Consider the following 18,660-nt stretch of genomic DNA (forward strand, 5'->3'; position numbering starts at 1 on the left):
GATATTAAAAAAAAACACACAGTAACAGACCAAATGAAATATAAGATAAACACAATAGAAATGAATAAAGACTGGTGGAATTAAATGAAATGATTTAGAACAGAATAGAGGAAATGAAAACAAGGTGGTAAAAGAGAAGAGAACAAAGTTAAATTCAGAGTTAAATAGAATCTTAGTTGATTATTCTTAGCTCTACAATCCAACAGGTTAAAATGGGAGGTTTTATTTCAGATAAAATGTTTACTTCAGTTGGAACTCCCCAGGGTTGTGATTTATCTCTATTATTAATTACTTTATATACACATTTTTGTAAAAGTTCATTTAAAAATAGATATAGTGTAAAGTATGCAGATGATACTGCTTTGGTGAGCCTTTTAAATAAAGAGGTGAAAGAACACGAGCCTGTTCTTGACTTTGTTTTGACTAGTGTGAAATTTCAAACCTTCTAAATATTCCTAAAACTAATGAGATGGTTATTGATTTTAAAAAGAGAGCACAAAGCAAAACTGATCCCACATTAATTAATGGGGAGCAAATTCAGTTAGTAACAAATTAATTATAAGTATTTGGGTGTAATGTTGGACAATAAACTCGCTGGGATGTATGGACTGACTGACAAAGGAAAAAGCTTCAACAGAAGCAACGCGGTTTATCGTCAGAATGTACTTTTTCAAGAAACTATTGTCTTTTAATGTTGACAACATCATGCTTTATAGTGCTTTTATTGAAAGTATTGCAACATTTTGTGTGATTTGTTGGTATGGAAGCCATATATGTTACCATCAGGTCGTCAATATTGTGTTCCCAGATGTGTAAAAAAAATAGGAAAAATATTATAATTTTACATCAAGCAATTAAGTTTTTAAACTAAATTCCTCCTCCCTTAGTAGCAGTTGATAGCCAGTAGACCGGATACTTATTTAGAGAAAGGGTACCATTTTTTTATATGAATTATATAAATGTCAGATGTCTCCGTGAGTGTATGCTGCAAAATGAAATTTCCCTATGAGGACAAATAAAGTTAACTAACTAACCAAAATGAAAGGAACAAAAACAAAAATGATTGAAACCGACATGAAAAAGATTTAAGAATTAGAACATGACAAAAACAAAACGTGATCAAATTACTCACCCAGAACAAATGAAATTGAATAGTGTCAGAATAAACAGAGTTATATGAATAGATGATACAAACACAAGAGAATTGAATGAATATGAAAAGAGCAAGTAAAAGAATCAACAGAATCAACTAATAGTACAGAACAGGAGAGCAGAACAACCAAAGAAACGCAAACAAAACATATCAGCACAAAAACAAATGAATCAGACCAGAATAAAGGAGTTGAATCAAATAGATTGAAATAGAATCAAAAGAAACTAAATCAAACAATAAAGAACAGAATTAAATGAACAGAACAACTTTAAATGAATCAGTGCACACAGAGATAAATCAAATAAAAAGGAACAGAATTGAACAAAACACAAGTGGCCAACAACCAATTTAAATGTACCAGAACATCAATTAATCGGAACAGGATCAAATCACAACAGAAACTAAAAGAAACAACTGGAATATATTAGAACAGAATAAAATACAATAAATATTAACCCTATTCAATGAGGAATCATAAATAGCATTGCAATATAATAATTATTTTAAAGTCAAAAAAGTTCAGAACTCTTGTAAAAAAAAAACAGTAACAGTCCAGGGGTTTTCAGTTAACAGAAAAAGATTCAAATAGACCAGAATAATCAAATAGGAAACAAATCAAATGCAACATACAGTAAAGACAACTAAAACAAGTGAACTGAACAAAACTAAATAAAATGATTCAGCACAGAACAGAGAGTTGAATGAAACAGAACTGAAAGAAATAATACAAAATTGAATTCAGCCTCATTGACACCCTCTGTCAATGCATTGATGAAATTATTAGATGTGCCAAAACATTACTCAGTTAAACAAAGAGAAAACTAAAGTCATTGCATTTGAGAACAGAGATGAGGTTCTCAAGGTGAATGCGTACAGTACCTTGGCTTTAGGGGTCAAACAACAAAAAATAAGGTCAAGAATCTTATGCTGCATTCCAATCGGCATACTATCCATCCTTAATAGTATTCAAAAATAGAATTTGTATGCCCCAAACCATAGTATGTTAAAAGAATATGCCAAAGGTTTCTGGATGGTTTACTATTTAAAGTAAAAATTTAAAGTGTAGCGTTTATACTCTAACCGCTAATATTGCCCACAATACATTGCATGTCGGATGTGAAATTGATTAGATCTACAAACAAGGATGAAAAGTGTAAACTAATTACAAAACACGGTGGACACGCAAGACTAACCGTCAAGTAGAGAGGCTTCGGTAAAGTTGTTTGAATTATTGTTAACCAATATCCAGCCAACTGGATTTGCAACAACAATGTGAACTTATATCAAAATATGTTTGGACATAAGGAGATTTCTTCGCTTGAAAGACTCCCGAATGGCAGATTATTCTGCTGCTGCTTCTCCAATAAGGTAAGTAATTAAATATGAAAGAAATGTGGATGATGTGTCAAGATGATTGACAGGGGACCTGACTGAGCAACATAGTGATCTGTTAATAAGGAAATAGTATGTCCCAAAGCTTGCATGCTCTTCTGTTACACACTTAAAAGTACATAATTTTTCTTAACAAAAAACTGCATACTTCTAGGGCGTAGTATAAGTATGTGAATTGGGATACAGCATTGATGTTATTCTGAAGTAAATCAACATACTATCATCTCAAAAACATTGCAAGAATAAGATGCTTTGTTTCCAGTGAGGACTTAGAGAAACCTGTTCATGCTTTTATAACCAGCAGGATGGATTACTGTAATGGACTCCTCACCGGCCTTTCCAAAAGATGCTGCTGCCAGGATTCTGACCAGAACCAGAAAATCAGAGCACATCACACCTGTCCTCAGGACTTTACACTGGCTCCCAGTTACAATCAGAATAGATTTTTGAGTATTATTACTTGTCTATAAATTCTTAAATGGCAATGACCTCAATACATTACAGATATGCTCACTGAACAAATCACTCAGATCTATAGGATCAAGTAAATTAGAAATTCCAAGAGTTCATTTAACGCAAGGTGAAGCTGCCTTCAGCTACTACACCCCTCTCTGCTGGAATCAGCTTTCAGAAATTATCAGATGTGCTCCAACATTAGACACGTTCAAATCAAGACTTAAAACACTTTGGTTTAGCTGTGCCTTTACTGAATAAGCACTGTGTGTGATATGTTCAACAGATTCAACAGTATTATGTCCTTTTTTCATTCTTGTATAACCCGTTTTAACATCTTTTTTTTAATCTGTTTTTAATTATTTTAATCAATTTCTTGTTTATTTTATTGTTGTTTATGTAAAGCACTTTGAATTACCATTGTGTATGAAATGTGCTATATAAATACTTGCCTTGTCTTGCCTAAAAATTAGCTGAACCAGAACACCACAGAATCAAATGAATCATATGAGAATAAACACACTCAAAAGACTTCAAATAGAAGAATGAATTAAAAACAAAACATCATCAAATGACATAGCACAGAATGAATCTCAAACGAATACAGAACTGAATCAGATGACAACAGAAACACACGAGAGTTAAATAAAACAGAAGAGAATCAAAGGAAACAAACAGAAAGTAACCCTCACCTTTGAGGCCAAAGCCTCCACGCTCTCTCTGCATGTCTTCTCGATCTCTAAATTCTCCTGAATGCTGTTTACCTCCTCGATAACCCTGTGTGACACTAAAGACAAGAAAAATGTCAAATATTTTGATGTAAACACACCACAGTCATCACTACAGGCAAGCATATAACTAATTTTCTGCCATGAACACACTGTCAGCTCAGTACAACATCATGACAAGGTCACAACATCATACAATTACTCTGTCCAGAGCACTGAAACAGCACACAACAGCCCTTTATCAGCTAGGATTCTCTGTAGACTCCTTTCAAAACGAGTTCACAGAGTATTTTAACATATAAAACACCTGAGGCTACTGTTTATATGGTGGACACAAGGTTAACTCAATGCACACATGAATTTGAACTGCACAAACACAGGCATATTTGTACAGTACATCCCCTATAATTATTATATATTCCTTTGTTATGAGCTAATATTAATTTACATATGTGACTATGGGATGAATCTACGCCTCTGTCACTCAATATTTTTAAGTTTGACTGTATGATTAAAGTCCCAATAACAAAAAATATAAAAAAAATAAAAATAAAACAAAAAAATAAAAAAAATTTAAAAAAAGCACTGGAACAAATCAGTTTTTATTTGTAGTTTTTAAAGCTGAATGCTTAATATCAACGTAAACTATGAAGCATAACAAAACACTAGGTGAAAAAATAATAATAACATGTAAGTTTTGACAGCTAAAAATGACATTATTGTTTTTGTTGAAAAACATATAAAAAATTTAAGTTAAATATATTTGAAGTCAGAATTATTAGCCACCCTTTGATCTTTTTAATCTTTTTTTTTCTCAAATGATGTTTAACAGAGCAAGGAAATTTTCACAGTATGTCTGATAACATTTTTTCTTCAGGAGAGAGTCTTATTTGTTTTATTTCGGCTAAAATAAAAGCAGTTATGAATTTTTTTAAAAGCCATTTCAAGATCAAAATTATTAGCCCCTTTAAGCTATATTTTTTCCTGATAGTCTACAGAACAAACCATCGTTATACAATAACTTGCCTAATTACCCTAACCTACATAGTTACCCTAATTAACCTAGTTAAGCTTTTAAATGTAACTTAAAGCTGTATAGAAGTGTCTTGAAAAATATCTAGTAATGTATTTCTTTCATCATGGCAAAGATAAAATAAATCAGTTATTAGAAATGAGTTATTAACCTATTGTTTAGAAATGTGTTGAAAAAATCTTCTTTCCGTTAAACAGAAATTGGGGAAAAAATAAACAGGGGTGCTAATAATTCAGGAGGGCTAATAATTCTGACTTCAATTGTATATATCTATGGTATGCCTTAAATAAAGATAAAAACGTGATCTGTTTAGATAACAATTTATTGTGTCATATATCAACTGGCTGAATACATGTTTGTTTCAAGTTGAAACCAATTAACCCTAAGCACATGCCAATAGTAGAAGCACTTTAGCAGCATCTAGAACAGCAGCCTGTAAGTACATTTAAGATTTGTTTCAGTTGTTGTGTATGGTTTGAGGACTTGTTTCCAGCTGTTTGTGTAAAGTTGTAGGACATTTAAACTTGCTTTCAGTTGTGTATAATACTAGAAGTTGTTTAGCCACTGTTTCCTTGGTTACTATAAGAGCTTGTGTAGCGAACGCAGACGCGGTTCGCGTCGTCCGCCTCAGTTTCGGCCCTTGTTTTGACTCGGGAGGCGTGTCCAAACGCCAGGTAACCACTATATAGTGAGCACGGTAGCATTAGTCGGCAGGAGAAGCACTTTAGCAGCATCTAGAACAGCAGCCTGTAAGTACATTTAAGATTTGTTTCAGTTGTTGTGTATGGTTTGAGGACTTGTTTCCAGCTGTTTGTGTAAAGTTGTAGGACATTTAAACTTGCTTTCAGTTGTGTATAATACTAGAAGTTGTTTAGCCACTGTTTCCTTGGTTACTATAAGAGCTTGTGTAGCGAACGCAGACGCGGTTCGCGTCGTCCGCCTCAGTTTCGGCCCTTGTTTTGACTCTCGAGGCGTGTCCAAACGCCAGGTAACCACTATATAGTGAGCACGGTAGCATTAGTCGGCAGGAGAAGCACTTTAGCAGCATCTAGAACAGCAGCCTGTAAGTACATTTAAGATTTGTTTCAGTTGTTGTGTATGGTTTGAGGACTTGTTTCCAGCTGTTTGTGTAAAGTTGTAGGACATTTAAACTTGCTTTCAGTTGTGTATAATACTAGAAGTTGTTTAGCCACTGTTTCCTTGGTTACTATAAGAGCTTGTGTAGCGAACGCAGACGCGGTTCGCGTCGTCCGCCTCAGTTTCGGCCCTTGTTTTGACTCTCGAGGCGTGTCCAGCTGAATTCAATCAGCTAGTGCTTTGGGGTTATATAAACAACTAGTTCACCGCGGCAGCGGTCGCGGCAGCCTCGTGTGAAGACCGCCTCGTGTGAAGACCGACGAGGGTAAAGACCATCGACTCTACCTGCGCGACTCCACCGAGCAAAGACACCGACAAAGCACTTGAGTACTTTACTGTATTGTTTTACTTCACACTTATTTTTTGTTGTCAGTGCACTTTTATTATGTGTTTTCTAATTCCTGTTGTTACTAACACTCGCAAAACACGGGAGGTGCGCTGCAGGCGTAATCCTCACAACCTTCGTTCAATACATGTATCTACTATTTCACAACTCTCTCTCTCCGTGGGCCTCTGGAATTGTCAATCAGCTGTTAACAAGGCTGATTTTATTACCTCCATAGCTACATATTCTGACTATAATCTCATGGCTCTAACTGAGACCTGGTTGAGGCCGGAGGACACTGCTACACATGCTACTCTTTCTGCTAATTTCTCTTTTTCCCACACTCCTCGTCAGACAGGGAGAGGGGGTGGGACTGGACTACTAATTTCCAAAGAATGGAAATTTACTCTGATACCGTCCCTGCCAACAATCAGCTCCTTTGAATTCCATGCAGTCACCATTATCCACCCCTTCTACATAAATGTGGTTGTCATCTACCGCCCACCAGGTAAATTAGGTCACTTCCTAGATGAACTGGATGTTCTTCTCTCATCTTTTTCTAATTTTGCCACTCCCTTATTGGTGCTAGGTGACTTCAACATTTACGTTGACAAACCGCAAGCTGCAGACTTTCAGACTCTGCTTGCCTCTTTTGACCTAAAAAGAGCACCTACTTCTGCTACCCACAAATCAGGTAATCAGCTAGACCTTATTTACACACGACACTGCTTCACTGATCAAACAATAGTAACTCCACTACAAATATCTGATCATTTCCTTCTGTCTCTCAACATCCACATTACTCCTGAGCCGCCACACACTCCAACACTGGTTACCTTTCGCAGAAACCTACGATCTCTCTCACCCAATAGACTATCCACCATTGTTTCAGACTCTCTTCCTCCATCTCGCAAACTCACTGCACTTGATTCGAACAGTGCCACTAATACACTCTGCTCCACACTAGCATCATGTCTAGACCGATTATGTCCTCTTGCATCCAGGCCAGCCCGTGCCAGTCCTCCTGCACCCTGGCTCTCGGATGCTCTCCGTGAGCATCGCTCAAAACTTCGGGCTGCAGAGAGAATTTGGCGGAAAACTAAAAATCCTGCACATCTCTTAACATACCAAACTCTTCTGTCCTCTTTCTCAGCTGAGGTTACTTCTGCAAAGCAGACGTATTACCGTCTGAAAATCAACAATGCCACTAATCCTCGCCTACTTTTAAAAACATTTTCCTCCCTCCTCTATCCTCCTCCTCCACCCGCATCCTCCACACTTACTACTGATGACTTTGCTACATTCTTCTGCACCAAAACTGCAAAAATCAGTGCTCAATTTGCTGCACCTACAACAAACACGCAAGATACAACACCAACACCACACACACTCACCTCTTTTTCTCAGCTCTCTGAGTCTGAGGTGTCCAAACTTGTGCTATCTAGCCATGCAACCACCTGTCCACTCGATCCCATTCCCTCTCATCTCTTGCAAGCCATCTCTCCTGCAGTCATACCAACACTGACTCACATAATTAACACATCTCTTGACTCTGGTTTATTCCCCACTACATTTAAGCAGGCTAGGGTAACCCCACTGCTAAAGAAACCCAACCTGGACCATACGCTACTTGAAAACTACAGACCAGTATCCCTGCTTCCATTCATGGCCAAGATTCTGGAGAAAGTAGTGTTCAATCAAGTCCTGGACTTTCTTACTCAAAACAATCTCATGGACAACAAGCAATCCGGCTTTAAGAAAGGCCACTCAACTGAGACTGCCCTGCTCTCGGTCGTGGAGGATCTCAGACTGGCTAAAGCAGACTCTAAATCATCAGTCCTCATTTTGCTGGACTTGTCAGCTGCTTTTGACACTGTCAACCACCAGATCCTGCTATCTACGCTTGAGTCACTGGGCGTTGCGGGCACTGTTATACAATGGTTTAGATCTTACCTCTCTGACAGGTCATTCAGGGTGTCTTGGAGGGGAGAGGTGTCCAACCTACAGCATCTAAACACTGGGGTACCTCAAGGCTCTGTTCTTGGGCCACTTCTCTTCTCCATCTACACATCATCTCTAGGACCAGTCATCCAGAGACATGGATTCTCCTACCACTGCTATGCTGATGACACCCAGCTATACCTCTCTTTTCATCCTGATGATCCCTCGGTTCCAGCTCGTATCTCAGCCTGCCTGTTGGATATTTCACACTGGATGAAAGATCATCATCTTCAGCTGAACCTCGCAAAAACGGAAATGCTTGTAGTTTCTGCCAACCCGACTCTACACCATAACTTTTCAATCCAGATGGATGGGGCAACCATTACTGCATCCAAAATGGTGAAAAGCCTTGGAGTAACGATTGATGACCAACTAAACTTCTCTGACCACATTTCTAGAACTGCTCGATCGTGCAGATTTGCACTCTATAACATCAGAAAGATCCGACCCTTCTTATCTGAACATGCAGCTCAACTCCTTGTTCAAGCTCTTGTTCTCTCCAAACTGGATTACTGCAACTCTCTACTAGCTGGGCTTCCAGCTAACTCTATCAAGCCTCTTCAACTGCTCCAGAATGCAGCAGCACGAGTTGTCTTCAATGAACCTAAACGAGCACATGTCACTCCGCTGCTAGTCCGTTTGCACTGGCTGCCAGTTGCTGCTCGCATCAAATTCAAAACTCTGATGTTTGCCTACAAAGTGACTTCTGGCCTAGCACCTTCTTATCTGCACTCACTTCTGCAGATCTATGTGCCCTCCAGAAACTTGCGTTCTGTGAATGAACGTCGCCTCGTGGTTCCATCCCAAAGAGGGAAAAAATCACTTTCGCGAACGCTCACGCTCAATCTGCCCAGTTGGTGGAATGAACTCCCTAACTGCATCAGAACAGCAGAGTCACTCGCTATTTTCAAGAAACGACTAAAAACTCAACTATTTAGTCTCCACTTCACTTCCTAAGCTGCAATTGCCTCTTTGAATATCACACTAATTGTACAAAAAAAAAAAAAAAAAAAAAAAAAAAAAAAAACTACTAACACTTCCCTTCTTAGACTTTACAGACCTGAAACTTGCCTTTAGTACTTATTCATTGTTGCTCTTAGTTGTGTAAATTGCTTCCTTGTCCTCATTTGTAAGTCGCTTTGGATAAAAGCGTCTGCTAAATGACTAAATGTAAATGTAAATGTAAATAGTAGAAACACATGTACTGTAGCTTGTTGCTAATGTTTTTATTTGTAGCTTCACCAAACATTCGGTCAAATGGTGGATCACACATAATTGTTTAGAGTTAAAAATATCACAACATGCTGCATAGATCTTAAAATAATTTTCACTGAGTCACACTGCATGACAACTTACTAAAGTTCTAGATGATTTTTTAAATAATCCTTTATGATTGTTTTTAGCCAGATTATACAGGTTTTTAAAATAAACGACAAAAACACAGACACACACAACTCATGTGGAGTTTGTCATTATCAGTCCATGACACATTCAGTTACACTTGTTCTGAAATTATACCCAAAGTCCCTTTAAGGCAAGTTATTTCCCAGCCATCAGCAGCCATCTGGCATGCAAGTGTAAGCTCCTATCTCTTTGAATGTGGAAACATCAAATTCTCCAAAACTCTTTGTTAAGCTTAAAATTAAATTTCACATTTGGAAGCAGCAGTGAAATTTAACAGCAACTGTCTCTTAAATGTTGTTTCTAAACATTACGATCATGACAGAAGTTATTTTTTTCAGGTTGCCCGAACTAATGCATATGCACACTTGAAGGGAATGAGATCACAACACCAACCTCATTTATGACCGTTTCTGGAAAATGCAATCAGTTATTATCCTGTCAATCAAGCTTTTTAACCACCATAAGAATTATTACCTTACATGTTACACAGTATAATCCTATAAATAATGCAGCATCCGAGGAACCTTCTCTTCTAAAGTATTTTTCAACTTATTTTTGAGGGGAAATCTTCTCCCAAAATGACAGCAACCTCTTTACATACAAATTTGTGGGTGTTCAAGTGGTTGATGTCATGAGATTTCAGTATAAATGGTGGCAGTGTGAATTTATGATGTCAGATGGAACGTAATGTACGTAATGCACATCGGATTTGTTTCATACAGAAAACAAAACCAGAAAGCATTTGTTTTTTAGTTGGTTCGTTTAAGAGTAGATATTTTAAGCTTAATGTAGATCTATTTCTCATGTCTATGAGGCAAGTATTCACTGAGATTGCAATGTGTGTTTGCCAACGCCATATACTGTAGTTCAAAACAATGAAGCTGCAAAACAAGAAAACAAAGAACAAATCTGGACCAAGCCCCTCCCACGGAGAATCATCAGTCTACAGCGATCAACAACTGGCTCCTTTACTTGAGGGCCTTAAATTGTTCCTTCACAACAGCAGAAATATTGATCTTTACACTTTTCCTAATTCAGAACTACATGAGTGACACCTCTTGTATATTCTATAGTCTTTGTGATATCTCACAGAAAAAATTAACAATCGGTAGCGTTAATTTTACAGTTTGAGTTTGACACCCCTGCATTAGAGCATTCGAGATCCAAAGGGGAAGTTCAACCAAGATCAAATTCATCTCAGCTATGGTGGGTGGGAATAGTGGGAAGGTACAATGACTAAAATATCAATTTACTTGATTGGGACTGCACTTAGATTTTATTGAATACTCCAGTTTGCATTTCCACATGGCCAACTACTGTATGGCCAACTACTATTAAACTATTATGGTAAGAATAGATGATGATGTGATAACTTGTGACCACAGTTGACTAACAATGTTTCTGGGAAACAGCAGCTTTGCCATTCATCATCAAAGAGAAGTGTTCAACTGAAGAAATTAATTGCTCATCCTGCAAAAGTCTATTACTTATCACTAGGGCCAGACAGAATCTGCGCACATTTTTTGCTATTTCTGGGCAAATGTTTAGTAAAAATCTGTGGATTTATGCGGAATGATTTTAGGAGTATCATAACTAAAACCTTAATATATGAAATAAAAAGTAATACCTTTTTAACTTGTATTTAATGTTGACAATGCAAATGCAAAAAGATCTACTTATTTGGTAAACAAAGCAATTTTATCATGTAATATCTCTACTAAAAGACAGAAAATATGACTTTACAAACTATATTGTAAATAAATTATATAAATATTTTCATATTAGTCAATAATATTACTGAAATTAATAAAAAAAACAGCAAAAATATGCATGAAAAAAAATCTGCAGAATTCTGTGCGTGCAGATTCTATGTGGGCCTACTTTTCACTTAGTCTACATGACTCCTACGTAGGAATTTTTAATATTTTCCACAGGCAAAAAGTTTTGTCTAATGAGATTGGCTGGACCAGCAATGGGTGTTCACCAGTGTTGGGCAATAACGCGTTTCTAGTAATGTGTTACAGTATCGGCATTACTTTTTACAGTAACTAATACTGTAACACATTACTTTTTAAATATATTAACACTTTTATTGTTACAATATGATGCGTTTGTCCATTACTTGGTAAATTAATTAATTTTGGCTGCACTCTATCCCACATCTTCCTGTTTACAGCGGTGACTCATTGTAGGATTGGTGGATGCCTTCCAATATATAAGGCGCCAGACTGGACAAAAGTAAAGCGAAAGCAGAGACCAAATGTGCACGAGGTACACCAAGTGTGCACGTGAGAGAGACACGGATGTACGCAAAGAGGCCAAGTGTGTGCGCATATTTCTGATATATTTCAGAACACGTCATTTAAAATGTTTAGTGTTGTATTGCTCAGAAGAAAATGCTGTGATTTAATTTTTATAGTTATACATATTTTTATAGTTGTTATACAACACCAGATTTTTTCACTTTGAATATACACAGATTACTTTCCATAAGTTGTTAATGTACCACATTTAATTTGTGGTTAGTTTAAAAATTGCTCATCGATTTCATTTTTGAGCAGTTTTTTTTAAATGCATTAAATTTAGGGTTTCTATAATAGCAGTTTTTTGGTGCTGACTTTCACCAAATTGATTCTGAATAATAATTCAGGTTATTTTCATTGATTTATTTCATAAAGGTTTTGTGTTTGTTGTATATTGTTGCTAGTTTTAATACTCAAGATTGAAGGAACATGTTTAAGGGTTAAATACAACAACATTTATGATGCTGAAGCAACTGTAGTATTTGCTTTTTTGTTTCTGAATATATTGTTCAGCTGGTTTATCACCTTGTGAAATGTTTTTTTTTTTTTTTTGTGCTGCTGCTCTGACTTAAATATATTATTGTTTAAAAATGACTTTTTGTTTAGGTCTGTCTTGTGTTTTAGTTATGAGAATGCAAATAAATTAAACCTGTAAAGCTGATCAACCGTGTATTCTCCATGCAGCACTGAAGTGACGTTATAAGGTCATTAATAAGCATTAAAAATGTTCTTTGGAAAAGTAACTCAAAAATTATTTTAATAGTAATGCATTACTTTTTGTTGTAAGTAATCAATAAAATCATTGAGTTACTTTTTAAATGAATTAACTTGTAACTGTAACTAGAGACTATTTTTCAGTAACAAGCACAACACTGGTGGTTACCAGAGCCCACAGAAATACTAAAACCATACAAGACGAATGTCACTACAATATTTAAAATGCTATTTCAGTAAGGGTTCGTTGACTTCTACAATTTCTATTCATCGAACCATCCTAACATAAAGAATGATGGTTTTGGCAACAATATTCATTGACTGTTTTTATTTGCACATAACAGCATATTAGAATGGTTGCCAAAGGATCCTGTAACACTACAGACTGAATGGATGCTGGAAATGTACTTTTGCAACCACATGAATAAATCACAAAAGAGCTATTTTAAATAGTAGATTCTTTTCTCCACAGTATTTCTGATATTACTGTATTTTCCATCAAATCAGCCTTGATAAGAAACTTCTTTCAAAATCATTAAAAACTGACTTGTATAGATCCTGAAAAAACCTGTTCATTTCCATCAATACTTACATCATCTTCTTAGAGACTTCTGAGAGATGAATAACCTTTCTGCCATGGCCTTCACATAGCTGTCATCTATTATATAGACCAAATCAGCCCAATGATGCCCTACATGCAGATCCTACATAGACAGGAGACTGAGATCAACACAGAGATGTCTAGCAAAAGCTCATTGTTCAAGTCAATCTAGTTATCATCTTGCTTTCATCAGCAAATACAAGAACCTCCAAATACCCACAGGCTCCGTATATTCAAGATCAGTCTCTCCTGCAAGTCCCAAAACAAGACAACAGTCACTTAAGACAATTTCCAAAAAAGTGACTGACAACAGGACTTGTGACCTTAGGTGGCTATACTGTATGTGCTTTAGGAAAACACACCCCAGACTGACAGCTCTTGTATTTCAACATTTGACACTGAATGGATGTGCACTACTGAAAGGTCAGCAGTCATTCACCAAGATTTTATTGCTTCTTACTTATTACAAACTGGCTTATTCTTCATTTATACAGATGAAAAATCCCTTGAGTTGGCTAATACCACCTGAGGCCACTGAATATAAACATACACTACAAGTCTGTAAGTTTGTAGGATATTTTAAAAACATATATTATTAAGCAATGATTCATTTAATTGATCAAATACAACAGAAAATACTTTCTTTTTTTTTTTACAAAAAAAGTTTTTGTCAGTTTTATCGGCAACATTCATCTTCTTAGAGACTCCCTTTTCTATTGAATAACCTCTCTACCATAGCCTTCACATAGCTGTTATCTATTATATAGAGCAAATCAGCCCAATGCTGCCCTTCATACTGATCCTATATGGACAGGAGACTGAGTTCAACACAGAGCTGTCTAGCCAAGACTGAATGTGAGAGTTATATCCAGCATTAGCAAATACCATAGATGTATACACTATATAGCATACGGACCCCGAGTATGTGTCAATAGCGCTGCCACATTTGTACAGTGCTCCCAGGACACAAGTCATTCAACTGCACTAGTCAAGACTAAAGCCAATGTGAAGATGCTGGACTTTAGTAACTAGCAAACAAGGAAAACAAAGCATTAAGGCAGAACATTTCATAGGTAAGATTTAGTTTTATATGTTTTTGTATGTTATGAACTTTTGTGCCAAACAATTTGGCCAATTGATGATAATACAGTCACTTACTGCACTGACCATAAGGAACCAACTCACACTAAATACTAGGCTTATGCTAGTTTGGTTGAATAAAATCAGCAAACAATGCAAATTAAATATGACAACAAGACGCTGTGATGCCAGAAACTTATAGTATTTTCGGGTAAGTGAACGAGACGTTCATGATGGAGATTCAATCACAAACAAATCACTCCCTCTGTAGAAGTGAAAGCAGGAGAGGGGGTGTGATTCAGAACACGGATTAGATCAAATTTAACAGGGAGAGACGATAATACATTTCTATACACACAAACACATGCTCATTGTCGGCCAAATTAACTTGTCCATCAATGTAGAAAAGTGATGTAAAATGATAATTTTTGTAATTTAAAAATAAAATTGCATAGTGACCACTGAGAAAACTCCCCATCATAGATATATGCATATATATATATATGTGTATATATCTCCGACTCTAATGCCGCTTGGTTCCCACATTCATTGCAAAGGAAAGCTACCCTGTACTAACATGGCAGCTCTATTGATGCATTCTTTCCAATAGACAACAGTAGTGTAGGTGACATCTAATGTAAATATCTATAAGCAAATACAAATGTCCGTGCTTAGTTTTATTTCTTAACGCTTAAAATCATACAAGTCCCAAAACAAGATAACAGTCACTCAAGTCAATTTTTCCAAATAGTGATTGAAGAAAGGACTTGTGACCTTAGGTGGCTATACTATATGTGCTTTAGGAAAACACACCCCAGACTGGCAGCTCTTGTATTTTACCAGTTGACATTGAATGGATGTGCACAATTGAAAGGTCAGCAGTCATTCACCAAGATTTTATTGCTACTTACTTACCACCAACTCACTTATACTTCATTTATACAGATGAAAACACCAATACCACTTAAGGCCACTGAATCTAAACACACACTACAAGTCAAAAGTTTGGAGTCAGTATGATATTTAAAAATATATATCATTAAGCAATACTTCATTAAATTGATCAAATGCAATAGCAAATACTTTTGTTATTTTATTACAGAAAACAGATTTAATCGCCAACATTTTATCTTCTCAGAGACTCTCTTTTCTATTGAATAAGCTCTCTGGCCTTCACATAGCTGTTATCTATTATATAGAGCAAATCAGCCCAATGCTGCCCTTCATACTGATCCCATATGGACGGGAGACTGAGATCAACACAGAGTTATATCCAGCAACAGCAAACACAAACGTCTATATTTGATTTAATTTCCAAACGCTCAAAATCAGTCTCTCCTGCAAGTCCTAAAACAAGCCGACATTCGCATTCAGAACACAGTCAGTCTCTCCAACAAGCAGCCGCAATCTAACAAGTTCCGAAGAGGCAGAAGATGGAAGAGGCAGACGCCGCTCTTAACGCCTGGAGCTCTTACCTTATTTGTGTCCGTAATCACCAGAGACTGGCCACGGACCAGCTCACAGCCTCTTAACTAATTACACATTGTGGTTGAGAGGCAAAAACAGGAATTAGCACCATCACGGCCAGCGGCTGCCTCCCAATGACACCTAATTAAAACTTGATGAACGCCCATGTCTGCGATATCCCAAGTTCCCGCTGTAAGCCTTTCGCTGTCACTCATTAAACACTACTTAGCTGCCAGTAGGTCCCCCTCCACCCCATCTTTCATCGCTCGCGCGCGCGGGTAGTACTAGCACTAAGTGACAGGTTAATTGTAATAGCTGCTACACATAAACCGGGCTAAGTGTGAGGGGACGAGGGGGTAGACTTCACACGTCAGGCTTGGCAGCTTTAATTGTAAGTTTTGGCCTCGCCATCAACGCTCCATCTTCAAATCTCTTTCTTTTAGCGCCGTTCCTCGCGCACGCGTCTTCTCAGAGACAGACAGTGATTACGCGCGCGAGGACGCCGAGTATAATGCTATCGGGCTTGCGTGTTGGAGAAGTGAATTAGAGCCTCTGATGCTGTTTCTCCAGCGCCGAGCTTGATGAGGGGGCAGATGCCTTTGTGGTCTTATCATTAGAACACAATGGTCATGTTGTCATCAACCTTGCCATCTCCAATTGAAAAGACATGATTGTGTGTTGGGGGCTTTTTCCGCGCTCGTCTGTTCGCCCGCTCGCTCCCCCCTCCACCATCACCACCCCACAGCACAGCCTGCCTCCCCCTCGGTCGCTTTGCGCTGAATAGAAGCAATTTTCCGAGAGCTATGAAATCACGTAATAGCTCCTAATATGCAGCTGCTCTGCTAGAAGCTGCAGCCACTATTTAAGTGGAAGTCATACACAATACGTGTTTATGGTGGAGGAAACATGAGCAAAGGCCAAGATTATTCACAAAAACACACGCTCTCCTCTATCAAATAATGACCTATTTTGTGCATTAAAATGAGAATGTAATGGATTTTCTTTCTTGCCTCCTTCCTGATGGCGCAGACCATTTGTTGTGCTTTTTTAAAATTTCGCCTTTAATATGTGTTTTCGAATTCCACGGCGGAGAAAAAGAAGGTGACATTTGTATAGACATGTGAGAGAGGTGAAGTGCAGTGATTTGGTGAGGGAGGGACCGTGCAAAAAAAAACAAAAAAAAAAACATTTGAGATTGAAACCTGTCGCTTTTCACCTTGCTCAGGTGTGCGTGATTGATATCAAACTCAAACTATAAGAGGGAAATAGCTGGATAGCTCCACTCGTGTCTGCAAAGAAATTTTGTGCCTAATGTATACATCCAAACATCCTACCTAGCATTAGATAGCTATTTGAGCACAGCGAATAAAACTCAAGTGCACAGTTTTGATCGAAGAATGAATTTTAGTGTGGTGGTTACTTCAGTTGTCCAAATAAGAGCAGTCTGAATAACATAAAGGATGTCTTGCTGGAAATCCAACAGATAAAGATTATGGAATAACTAGGTGTGTCCATATGGAACTGTGTCACAACTCTTACAAGATTCAGGGATCAAAGTCCAAAAGTGCAAAGCACAAAGCCAGCACTTCCCACAGAAATCAATGGAGTTGAGTATGTTACACCAATGGACACCAATAAACTGATTTTAATGCGATTAAGACAATACTCTGATTAGGACTCTACCATGTAAAAATAATTTTTTGATTACTTTATCCTGATGCAGATTTTACTTGCATTATTTAAGTGCGTAAAGACATTAAAAAACCTTAAATTAAACTATTATCATCGTGTTTTGCAACAGAATAGTCTATACACACACGGCTGTTTGACACTATCAAGTCAGTGAAGAACCACAGACACCTGAATCACAAAATGCAGAGTTTTCTTTTTTTTATCCCAATACGCCGTGCGGTATCAAATTCCATTAAAACAACACTCTTCCTGCAGTTCATACTCGCAATATCTCGGTTGTCATGGGGGGCTTGAATGAATATTTTCCTGAATGAAAGTGAAAGTGCCAAACTGCAGTTAAAGCCGAAAAATTAAAAATGAAACACCCATATTACATGAAACTCTAGAGGAAATGTAGATAGAGCGGTGAAGCAATGACAGGGTCACCACAGCGGAATGAATCGCCAACTTATCCAGCATATGTTTTACGCAGGGGATGTCCTTCCAGTTGCAACCCATATCTGGGAAACATTCATACACACTCGTTCACACTTATAGACTACGGACAATTCAGCCTACCCAATTTACCTATATCGCATGTCTTTGGACTTGGGGGAAACCGGTGCACCCGGAGGAAACCCACGCAAGTGCGGGGATAACATGCAAACTCCACACAGAAACACCAACTGACCCAGCCAAGGCTCGAATCAGCAACCTTCTTGCTGTGAGGTGACAGCACTACCTACTGCGCCACTTTATTATTTAGATTAAGGCAAATAATTTGATTACTGATGTGCATGTAAACAGAGTCACTGTTGTTTGATTGATTAGCCAAAAAGATGGACATTAGGTCAATTTGAGAGTTTAGTGACATTAACCAAAGCCATTAAAAACTTACCAGATTCAAATTCATTCAGCTTCCGTAAGGCCTCATCTCTCTCCTCTTGCAATTTTTTACACTGAAACAAAATTAAGGAAATCAGTCAAATGCATCATTTACACACTTAGAACAAATATACAATGTAAACACCTAGTTTTGTGTATGTGTGTTTTCTGCCTAGTTACATTTTGAATAGCCTTTAAAAAAAGATGAAGATCATTAAAAATGAAATCACATGTATTGGTATTTAGTAGTTTGAAATGTTAAATTGTCTGGATTATGTAAATTATGGTACAAAAAACTGGTGCAAGTAACTTT

General features: G+C 37.3%; 2 protein-coding genes and 1 long non-coding RNA gene across 7 annotated transcripts in view; 2 read left to right on the top strand and 1 right to left on the bottom strand.

Annotated features, from left to right (window-relative positions):
• LOC141378555 (uncharacterized) overlaps positions 1 to 9,412 on the top strand; it is an 876,076-nt gene extending 866,664 nt beyond the window's left edge. Inside the window, exons 1-3 of one of the 3 annotated variants that reach the window (XM_087290346.1) lie at positions 5,326 to 5,433; positions 5,748 to 6,729; positions 6,811 to 9,412. In XM_087290346.1, coding sequence (XP_087146472.1) covers positions 6,282 to 6,729; positions 6,811 to 9,179 — 2,817 coding nt within the window. In that variant the 5' untranslated portion in view covers positions 5,326 to 5,433; positions 5,748 to 6,281 and the 3' untranslated portion in view covers positions 9,180 to 9,412. Of the gene's footprint in view, positions 1 to 5,325; positions 5,434 to 5,747 lie in introns of those variants that run through there. The other 2 variants (XM_087290345.1, XM_087290344.1) reach the window with 2 other exon arrangements.
• shtn1 (shootin 1) overlaps positions 1 to 18,660 on the bottom strand; it is a 68,018-nt gene that overhangs the window by 45,847 nt on the left and 3,511 nt on the right. For all 3 annotated transcript variants that reach the window (XR_015512512.1, XM_087288889.1, NM_001198761.2), the window contains exons 3-4: positions 18,361 to 18,421; positions 3,691 to 3,785 (exon numbers count right to left, since the gene is read on the bottom strand). Coding sequence is in view for 1 of the 3 variants with exons in the window: in NM_001198761.2 (NP_001185690.2) it covers positions 3,691 to 3,785; positions 18,361 to 18,421 (156 nt within the window). In the remaining 2 variants the exon portion in view is untranslated. The remainder of the gene's footprint in view (positions 1 to 3,690; positions 3,786 to 18,360; positions 18,422 to 18,660) is intronic.
• Positions 4,540 to 13,833, top strand: LOC147833069 (uncharacterized). Its single transcript, XR_015513346.1, has 3 exons — positions 4,540 to 5,158; positions 9,413 to 11,410; positions 11,519 to 13,833. It is a non-coding gene; the product is annotated as an uncharacterized LOC147833069 (long non-coding RNA).

The sequence above is a fragment of the Danio rerio genome, chromosome 17 (assembly GCF_052040795.2).
Source record: "Danio rerio strain M-AB ecotype USA chromosome 17, GRCz13ab, whole genome shotgun sequence".
In the NCBI taxonomy this organism is placed as follows: domain Eukaryota; kingdom Metazoa; phylum Chordata; class Actinopteri; order Cypriniformes; family Danionidae; genus Danio; species Danio rerio.